At 34.0% G+C, this 10,952-nt stretch overlaps 1 protein-coding gene across 1 annotated transcript; it reads left to right on the forward strand.

Annotated features, from left to right (window-relative positions):
- The first annotated feature begins 899 nt into the window (after positions 1-899).
- LOC131520011 (uncharacterized) lies at positions 900-10,581 on the forward strand. The gene is made up of 5 exons (XM_058743693.1): positions 900-1,029; positions 1,791-1,886; positions 2,789-2,872; positions 9,209-9,283; positions 10,310-10,581. The coding sequence occupies exons 1-4, from the start codon at positions 945-947 to the stop codon at positions 9,271-9,273; spliced, it is 330 nt and encodes a 109-aa protein (XP_058599676.1). The 5' UTR covers positions 900-944; the 3' UTR covers positions 9,274-9,283; positions 10,310-10,581.
- The last annotated feature ends 371 nt before the right edge of the window (positions 10,582-10,952 follow it).

Consider the following 10,952-nt stretch of genomic DNA (forward strand, 5'->3'; position numbering starts at 1 on the left):
TCTCTCATTTGTATTTAATGACTACAAGCTTTACTGTAAAAATACATTATAATTTATTTAATTATTTAATTTATTGATAGTCAAATTATTCCTTTTACTTTTTTAAACAAACCTACGTTGGTCACTTGAAAAATTAGAGAGCTATGAATAATTATGTTAACAGTAGTTATATTGAGGAAACAAGGTTGTGTATTATTTTGTTTTTTTAAATTTCTTAAACATTTTTTAATGTTTATTTATTTGTTTTGAGAGAGAGAGAGAGAGAGAGAGCAAACATGAGTGGGGGAGGGGCAGAGAGAGTGGAGAGGGAAAACTCCAGGCAGGCTCCACACTGTTCAGCGCAGAGCCCCAGGCTGGTCTCAAACTCACAAACCATGAGATCATGACCTGAGGCCAAAGTCAGACACTCAACCCACTGAGCCAGTCCAGGCGTCCCTCATTTTCATTTTCTAGAGGATATGTTCTAATATCTTTTTCAATTATTTACAATGAGCATGGATACTTATAACTATAAAAAAGGTATTTCTAAAAATCAGTGTCTGTTACAATTATATTCAAATACAATATATCACATAAATGTTTTAGTCTTTATTGTTTATCCATTGTTTTTGAAAAATAAGGCAGAGAAGAAATTATTATGGTTGATAGAACTTTAAACGTTATCTTTGGAATAAAGAAGTGCTTCACAATACAAATAATAATAAAATAATTTAAAAGAATAAAATTACAAGGAAGTGCTTCATTATGCATAGAAGAATAACAAATTTAATCCATGGGGACTGGATTACACTGCCTTTATTTTCTTAAGTGGAGAAAGTAGTTTACATATCAAGCTTTGAGTAAACATCCTGTTTGATGATGCAATATTAAGAGATCTGTTTTCTGGATTCTGTCTCATTCTCACCCTCTGCTCATCATCTGACCCATGCAATCTAACCTAAACTATGGAACCAGAGACATCGGCACAGTCCAGCCCCTGTCTTGATGAAGATCATCCTTGGCCACTGGACTTTGATGAAATAAATACAGGTAAAATCAGATACGGCTGTTATTGCTAAGTAATTCCTTTATTTAATGAGAAAGTAATACTATAAACAACAAAGTTCCTAGCCAGAGACTTTCAGATGAAGAGTTGAAAATCTTTCTCTATAGGAATCAACTTCAGATTTTCTAATTGGAGATGATTTAAATTTCAGACAATCATCATTTAGTAAGTCAATATTTGCTAGGGGGTGAGAGGTAGAAAAATGTTACTGACTTGGCGGCTGGTGCACTGAAGGAGTACATACAATATACTGCTAAGAGAATTCATCTCCTTAATGAGAATTAGATGAGTTTTTTTTCATGCTCTTTTCATTAAGATTAAACGCAAGTATAGGAAGGGGCAAGATAGACATTTCAATTAAGTTTTATATTTCTACCGTAGCTTCTGCAACCAGTGTTACTCCTGATGCTATTGCCCATTATATTCTAATACGACTTCTACAATAAAACCTATTAAATGATTATTGTTCCAGACACTATGCTGTTGACTTTATATACACTAACTTAATCTCTGCAATATACCTGTGAATGAATACTGCTGTTAGCCTTATTTTATAAAGAAACTAAGACATAACAAAGGAAAAAAAACTTGTCATAGCTCACAAAGCAGTTACATGATTGAGCCAATTTTAAAACTTTCTCCTAAGCATAAAACAGGGCAAATTTTGTTAATAATTTTTGGCATATTTTCAGCTATATGTTTACATACAAACAGTCTTTATGCATTTTTCTTGCATATTTTCTAGGGTTTTGTGACCAAAGTGTAACTTACTCAGATGTCAAAGCTTATAGACCTTCAAATGTTGAGAAGAGAAAAACAACCAGGAATTTGAAGACAAATGGTAAAAACAAAACCAAAAAAAAAAAAAAACATTTAAAATTCTAGATTTTCCTTTTTGCTTGAATATTTTAATGAATCAATCGTAAAACAAATCATCCTGGAAAAACCTCTGAATCAGAATTCATCTCTCACATCAACACCTTTTAAATGGTCCTAGTGACCAGAAGTGTTACATTAAGACCAAACAATAATGAACCGATGATGACCACAAAGGCTTAGAATGATGTACCATAGCCATAGAATATATATCTTCCCGATTTTCTTGCAGTGTCCCTTTTATAGTATTTCTATAAACAAAATAGAGCTTGTGAGATATCTCCGTCCAGGCCAACAGCTAACGTAGGAGTTTTATTCTTAACCTCGTTCTACTACAAAGGGAAAGAAGTCATTTTTTAAAAACTTTGGGTAGGGAGGGGCCTGGATTTCTCACTCGGTTAAGTGCCAGACTCTTGATCTCAGCTCATGTCTTGATCTCGGATCATAAGCTCAAGACTTACATTGGGGCAAAAATAAATTTAAAATATAAAATATAAATAAATATAAAAAATAAAATTGGGGTGGGGTGATGAATAAAATTCCTAGTAAGATTTCTGAAGTACTCTTCTGTAGTCTTTAAAAGACTTCTTTAATAGTTCAACTTGTTAGTCCACAACTCGTTCCTACATAAATATAAATACATACATACATACATACATACATTCCTCGCTGTACCAAAATCTGCAAAATAATTTGGGGAGTTCCCCTCTCAGGCTGGGAAATAGTTTTCCACAATGTGGTGCTCTTATAAACTTCAATTTCAGTCCAAGTCAAGTGAATTGAATATTCCTGACCAAAATTCTTTCTGGTTACAGAATCTTGTTTCCATTGATCATCATAGTAGCTTACTTCTCTCTCTTTGGACAGAGACTACATGGTGCCTTGTTGCAATGTTATTTGTCTTCATTTATTTAATTTTTCTGGTATTAGCTGCGGTGATGACAGCTAAGGGTAAGTATGTTTCAGAATCATTTTTATTAATTTGTTTGAAATTACTAGAATATAATTTTTAAAGGCCTTTAAACTGATGGCAAGAATTTCCTGAAGGTATTTTACTATGTTATATATTTTAATATGTAAGAGTACTTTATCAATTCAGTAATTTATTGAATTATCAATAGCAAAGGCCCAAGTGATCTTATCAAAGATGTCAGTGGATAGCTGGGTATTTTAATAAGAATGGGAAATAATAGCATCATTCTGCTAATGTTTAAATTATAGTCTTCATATTGTTATTGACATTAGATTCACCAACTGTGAGATGTAATAAAAAGTGAAAATAGCTATAGAATTTATCTGTCAAGGCAATTAAAAATGAACTGTAAGGGCATCAGGTCAAGTAATTTGAAAGAGAATTTAACATAGGAAAGAAACAATGGTGTGTAGGTATTCATCAAAAAATAAAGCAAAATGATCAGGATATTGGGCTGAACTTACACATTTTTTGAAGTCAATGTCATTACATTATAATATATATATATAGCTTTTAAATATATATATATTATATATGTATCTTTTAAAAGAGTAAATCTATACAAGAGTACTGCTAGCAGACCAGAAATGTGAAAATTTTAATCAAATTAGGAAATAAAATAAATTAGATGTAAGTTAGAGAAAACAACAACTCAAAATGCCTATCAAATACATTTATTCAAAAACCATAATTACATCGAAAGCAACTGTAATCTCAAAGTGAATTGTTTCAGAATAGAGCAGAATGTATACTTTTTAATAATAAACATTTAAAAACTTGTCTGAATGTACAATTTGCTGCAAAAACACATGGTGATAAAAAGACTCAAGACAATGTAGAGGAACTGAATAAAATAACTATATTCTAGAACTATATTCTATGTTCTATGGGTAAATAAATTAATCAAAGATGTACCTCCAAATAGATACCTGACTGATAATTTTCTAAGGATGAACTTGAAAATAATCTTAGTAACTAATCTAACTTCTAAACAAAGTGCTTGTAAACTAGCAAAAAAGAAAATTTTCACCCAAATCAGGAAGAGAAGCATAGCACATTCAGGAAGATATTTTAGGACAGTACCCTTTACAAACATAGAAAGAAAATCCTACATACAAGAGCTAACATAGTAACTTATACTAAAAGGATACTACGCAGTGACCAAATTCTGGTTAAAATCAGGGATGGGTTTGTACATTTATCAAAAGATTTGTCATATTGAGGAGAAAAAGAAATAACTACAAGTAGAAGGAATTATATTTAACTTGGTTTATAAGGATCTTCAGCAAGTAACATTTTTCAGAACGAGAAATTAGACTCATTTGCAATAGAATCGGGAAGACAAGCATGACTCATAGAACTACTATTGCTCAACATTTCTCTGGATGTCCTGGCAAAAGAAGACCAATCATGCAGAAACACCTATTTAGGTATAATGTAAATGTTACCAATTAAATACCGAAATTATCTGCAGATGATGTGTTTTCTTGCCCCCATACTACAAGAAAATCTATTGACAAAAATCACAATAAAAGAACACTTCAATGAGGAAACTTGATACAACGTTAACGTAGTGTTACCGTGTATACCAGCAAGAGTTAACATCCACTGTCTCGGTCCTTATTTAAATCTCTTTCTATCATTTCTTCTGAGGTGTCTTTTTTAAAATAGCCTACCACGGGGCACCTGGGTGGCTCAGTCCGTTAAGCGTCCGACTTTGGCTCAGGTCATGATCTCACAGTTCGTGAGTTCGAGCCCGCGTCAGGCTCTGTGCTGACAGCTCAGAGCCTGGAGCCTGCTTCACATTCTGTGTCTCCCTCTCTCTCTGCCCCTTCCCTGCTCATGCTGTGTCTCTCTCTGTCTCAAAAATAAATAAACATTAAAAAAAAATTTTTAATGACATAAATAAATAAATAAAATAGCCTACCACACTATATTTCCAAACAGGCTCTATCTTCCCAGCCTTGATTCTTACCAACGTCAAAGAAAAAGTCAGATGCTTTAATATTGTTGGCCTTTCTCAGCACTCGATGTTTAGTGACACTGCCACTTAATTATCTCAACTTAGTGAACTACACACTTGTCTACAATGGCATCACTACCTATCTCACCCAAAACTACCTCTGTCTCCCTCACTCCCTCTCCCTCCTCTCTTTCTACATTACTAGCCCCCAAGCGATCTAATCACATTCACTCATGACTTCTTCTAATTTCCAGAGTAACCTCCTCAAAATGTACGTTTTATAAACTCATCCTATTTTTACTGTTAGCTTCTTAAAACCTTAAGTGCAATATAATTGAAAAACCCTTAACCTGGTTTATAAAGTCCTTTCTTACTCTATCCGTGGATCTCTACCCCAGCGAGTACCACATACTGTCTCACTCTCTAGGCTCCACAGTTCACTAAATGACTCCTGATTAAAGTTATCATCATACAGATAGGGATAATTTTAAGAATGGGAGCAGATGCTGTTAATAATTATTCTGGGACAACAAACATGAATCAGGACTTCTCTGGGCAAATTGATATGAATTGTAACTTTATCGAAGATCCCTCCAATTACAGAGGATATGCATAAACTATTCCATTTTATCTTAAGCCCCCTTACTGCTACAGGTTGGTTTTTTTGGGGTGAGGGGGGCAGGCGGGGACGGGGTAATCCAAGAGTAACCAATTTTCTCAGAATAATAAATTTTCTTTTATAATTAGGCCAACTTTATTACAGTATCTTACATACCACTCATTTGTAGCATCTTTCATAGTCTTACCTTTATATCTGTGTAGTTATTTATTGAACGTCTGTCTTTCCCACTAGATTGTTAGCTTCAGTAGAACAGAGCTCATGTCTGTATTTTCTCTACATTTTATCCTTTGCTTTTGAGTACTATGTTAACACATTATAGGTACTTAGTGAATATTTCTGATTAAATAAATCCATACACCTAAAAATGTATATGGCTTATATGAAAGAGATTATACCACTTCATTAAAAAGCATAAAGAAAAGCATTAGTAAATGTACCTTTGTAGGAAGACTAATACTGTGAAGATGATAATATTCTCCTAAATTCATCTAAGATTTATGTGATTCCAATGCAAGTATATTTTCATGATAAATAAATTAATTATAAATTATATGTAGAAGCAAAAATGTATGAGATTAACACAATACATACGGAAATACATTGGCAAGAGAAGCATGTATCTAGCCTTGTCAGGTGTCAAACTAGTCTATAAAGCTATAAAGTCTAAGTAACATTATAGTACTAGTAAAAAAATAAATATATCAAAATAAGAAACAACAACCTAATAATAAAATTATATGCATGATAGTATCTGTGGTATATATCCATGGAATATAGTAGGCTCTTCAAATGACAGATGTTAAATAACAATAGGTTTGGGTTAATATATGGACAGCGAACACTATCATACCCATTTGATGTATCAAATTATCAAGTTTCTTTAAAAAAATAAGGATGAATTATATGTATATACATACAAATACATACACATATATAAATTCACATAAGAAGCCAGAAATATAATCATCTGTTAATATGGAAACAATTGTTACCATAAAAGTGAGCAATAACCTGTTAATATGGAAGATGGTAACATAAAGAGTATTTAGACATGAAAATAATTTGAAAACAACCAGAAGGATATATATATAAAGCTATTTACAGCAATTCTCTTTGCTGGAGTAAGTGGACTACGAAAGGGAATCTGTGCTACTTTTTACAGTGTATACACCCTTTTTTTTTTTTTGTAAAATAAATAAATTCACGTATTATTTGTGTAAAAGAGAAAATAATTTTAAAAAAGCATTATATTGGGGCGCCTGGGTGGCGCAGTCGGTTAAGCGTCCGACTTCAGCCAGGTCACGATCTCGCGGTCCGTGAGTTCGAGCCCCGCGTCAGGCTCTGGGCTGATGGCTCAGAGCCTGGAGCCTGTTTCCGATTCTGTGTCTCCCTCTCTCTCTGCCCCTCCCCCGTTCATGCTCTGTCTCTCTCTGTCCCAAAAATAAATAAAAAACGTTGAAAAAAAAAAATTAAAAAAAAAAAAAAAAAGCATTATATTCTAGAAATAAAGAAGCTGTATTTGTATATGGTAGACCTAGTAGTAAATATCAAAATAAAGTATAACCTACGATTCTGATGGGTACTCCTGTATGAGACTGTACTGTTACAGCCTATTTTAAAATTATCACTAAGTACCGAAGACTAGTTTATTGCAAGGACCAAGCTGTGCTTTGTATCAATTACACATAGAATTTTGATTACCATGCCCTGGAAAAGTCATGAAAACACCAATATAATTTACGTATAGAATACTTACTTGTGAATGAAATAAATAAAATAAATTGGTGAAATCTCCTAGAAATCACAAGCTTTTTCTTCTGTTTTACTATTAGCAAACTTTGTCTTAATAAGAGAGAAGAGAGAAGCAGTTGAACCAGTAAAAGCGTTTTCTTATGTCAAATAGCTAATCTTATCTGTGAATTACCCATCAGAAGGAAGATCTTCCTGGGTATTAAGGCTTTAGTATAAATGAACAAGGCAGGAATAAACATACGACAGAAATGGAGGGGAAACTTTGCAAACAAACAAGAAGGTGCTTGGCAGAAAATTTAGTTAAGCATGGTTTGCTTATTCAATGATATGTTAAAATTTAGCTTAATCATGTGACTTCTCATTTTAAACAAGATAGAAAAGTTGTAGGTCTGTATTAAACTAACATCAAATCAGTGATTAGCAGCATCCTTCACAGGAGAATATGTTTAAAATATGGAATAATCCAGTTCAGGAAACAAATATGGAAGACAGAAGTTTGAGGGAATGGAAAGCTGATGCTAATGATTTCTTCTTTACCATTAGTACAACAAAAATATTCAACTTCAATACTCTACGTGGTATGATGATGGAATGACCCAATAATATTTATTACATTGATTCCCATGAGTCCAGCAATACTTTTGGGATTCAGGCTGGAGTGATACGGTCCAGAGAACTTAAAGTCATGGTGATATGAGTCTGCGCTGGACCAAGTCAAAATCCTATGTCCAACAAGCTTCATGATTTTGTAACTGAACTGGGATCAAATCTTGGTAAAGCAGGCATGCAGAAAGATTTTCTCTACAATATGTGTGAAGTTTTCAAAATCTCTTAGAAGTAACCATAAGCCATTCAGACTAAAATGAATTTAAGCTAGGAACATTCCATTCACTCATTTTTTTTTAAGTTTATTTATTTATTTTGAGGGAGAGAGAGAGAGAAAGGCGGGGAGGGGTAGAAGGAGAGGAGAGAAAATCCCAAGCAAGTTCCACGCTGTCAGGGTGGACAGGGGACTCAATTTCAGAACCGTGAAATCATGACCTGAGCCAAGATCAAGAGTCAGATACTTGAAGCAGAGATAGAGACCGTGTGGAATATTATAATAGCTCAATATAAAAGCAATTATATATATTTATATTATATAATTATTATATATTATATATTATATTATAATTTATATTTATATTAAAAATATATTATTATATTTATATTATAATATATATTATATATATAATATAATATATTATATATTATATAATATATATTTATATATATTTATATATATATAAAATAATTATATATATATAATAGCTCAATATGAAAATCTGAATAGGAAAAAAAGATTATTGTACGGTAAAGAAAAGAACAGCTATATAGAGCAATGGAGAGAGAGAATAGACAGTACTTTGTAATTGACAGGATATGTACCATGTCCAAGGTGTTTGCTTTGAACACGGCTTAGTCATTATATCCTGACTGTCCAGGTTTGCTAAGTGCTTAGAATGGCATCAATCCGATGTCTAAACTTACAATTATCAAAGCACCAGTCGTTAACTCAGAAATATCTGTTAAAAGTAAAAGTTCATACTTAAAAACAAAAAGTTTAGTTACCTACTTGAGAGCAAGAGAGCAAGCCTGAGCAGGGGAGGAGCAGAAACAGAGAATTCCAAGCAGGCTCCACGCTATAAGCGAACAGCCAGACACAAGTCTCGATCTCAGGAACTGCAAGACCATGACGTGAGCCGACCTCAAGTCAGTTGCTTACCTAACTGAGCCACCCAGGCACCCCTAAAAGTCCATACTTTAGTATCAGTTACTTGCCGATGATAATTTACAATTCATTCCTCAGCTGGCCATAAAAAATGAATGGAGAAGTTGTATTGAAGACATGTTAGGTTTCTCGTGCATTCGCGACCCTGTTTGAAAATGATAATAGTCTTAAAATATATTTTCCTTTGCCAATTTTATGAATTTCAGCTCGTTGTCTGGAAGAGGTTCTGATATCATATGAAAACGAAACTGCACATTGCAAAGTCATATAGCAAAGCAGAGGTATGTATGTATCGGATTGCAATGGGAATCTTGGCATCACGTAGAGCTGTTTAAATCTAGATGCACGTGCACAATTAATAAATATCAGATCAAAGTTAGATCGCTATGGCGTACTTACCAGAAAAAAAATCTCCGCTAACTCTTGAAATTAAGGAGGATAATTGAAAACAATAATGCAAAAATTACAATCCATTCAGCAAGCATGGGTGATAATGTTATCTTCGTGCGTGTATTTTTTGCTTGTCAAGGTAACTGGTCTTTCTCTGAAGACAATTGGTATTTTACTTCCGCTGAAAATACCATCTTGGCAGCAAGGAAATTGTTCTGGAACGTTGAGCACCAATCTTATCCAGACAAATAGCAAGGAAGAGGCGGAAATGTATGGCATGATATTCATTCCCATGTTTTCTTAAGCAGAAGATAACTATAAATAGACTTTTTAATATCTTGTGTTCTTTCAAGCATGCCAGACTCAACATATTATAAGAGGAGATCTCAATCAAACTGAAAACATTAAAAAATGGACTGAAGATGATTCTGTGATTTTAAAACTTTAAATATATTTGCATATCAAACTATGTACTGATGTACAAAAATTATTTAGTAAATAAAGTGGTGGAGGGTATCACATAAGACATACAAACTAAAGGGAGTCTGCTCACAAATAGCTCATATTTATTGATTTCTCCTAATATTCCTAGTAATAGTTGAGTGATTACATATATTAAAGCATGTATGGCCCCAATAATCCTATAAGACAGTGCTATCATTGCTGTTGTCATATTCATGAGGCCCAGAGAGGATGAGAAAAATTTCCAAGATTATGTAGCAAGTAAGAATTAGAAACAAGATGTAAGCCATGATAGTTTTACTCTGGAGATCATGAGCATTATCATTAGGCGATGCTAACCCCGGAACGGTAAATCATATTGAAGCAAGTTGGAAGACTATCACTTTTGTTGGCAACAGGCAGAGTCGCTCAAACAAGCAGATTTACATTTTTCTCCCCTGTATGTTATCTTTCAGAAAGGAACAAATAAGAAAAAGAACTTTCAAGAATAAAATATCATAACAGCAGCTCATGAGGAGTGACATTTTCAGGCTAATTATTCTTTGGAATTTTGAAGACAAAAGGCCTCGTAGAAGGGATTCTCCCCCTAGTAGACTCTAGCGAACCTAAAGAACACAGGTGTCCTTCATTTTTTATTCTCCTCTAATATGCGGTTGTTGCCTTTACATCGTGTCTCCTTTTGCCCTGCCTTCAAGTTGTTACTGCCTTTAATAAAGACTTCAATCGATATCTGTGGTGGTAAATTTGTGGCCTACATGCTGACAGTTTCTTTTTTAATTTTTTTTTCTAATGTTTATTTATTTTTGAGACAGAGAGAGACAGAGCATGAACGGGGGCGGGGGGTCAGAGAGAGAGGGAGATACAGAATCTGAAGTGGGCTCCAGGCTCTGAGCTGTCAGCACAGAGCCTGACGCGGGGCTCGAACTCATGGACCGTGAGATTGTGACCTGTCGACGCTTAACTGACTGAGCCACCCAGGCGCCCCCACGCTGACAGTTTCTATACGGTGCTCTTGGAAGGCACTCTCGGAACCACAACACTCTTCCCTCCTGAGGCTGAACTCGACTTTGAGTGATTTTGGACAAGGCACACCTGGAA

The sequence above is a fragment of the Neofelis nebulosa genome, chromosome 8 (genome assembly GCF_028018385.1).
Source record: "Neofelis nebulosa isolate mNeoNeb1 chromosome 8, mNeoNeb1.pri, whole genome shotgun sequence".
In the NCBI taxonomy this organism is placed as follows: domain Eukaryota; kingdom Metazoa; phylum Chordata; class Mammalia; order Carnivora; family Felidae; genus Neofelis; species Neofelis nebulosa.

What these genes read in the sequence shown, in the direction of transcription:
- LOC131520011 (XM_058743693.1), top strand. Translation starts at nt 945, where the DNA reads ATGGAACCAGAGACATCGGCACAGTCCAGCCCCTGTCTTGATGAAGAT. An exon ending in CAGGAATTTGAAGACAAATG is followed by an intron (nt 1,887 to 2,788) that starts GTAAAAACAAAA and finishes CTCTTTGGACAG; the next exon opens with AGACTACATGGTGCCTTGTT. An exon ending in TGCGGTGATGACAGCTAAGG is followed by an intron (nt 2,873 to 9,208) that starts GTAAGTATGTTT and finishes TATGAATTTCAG; the next exon opens with CTCGTTGTCTGGAAGAGGTT.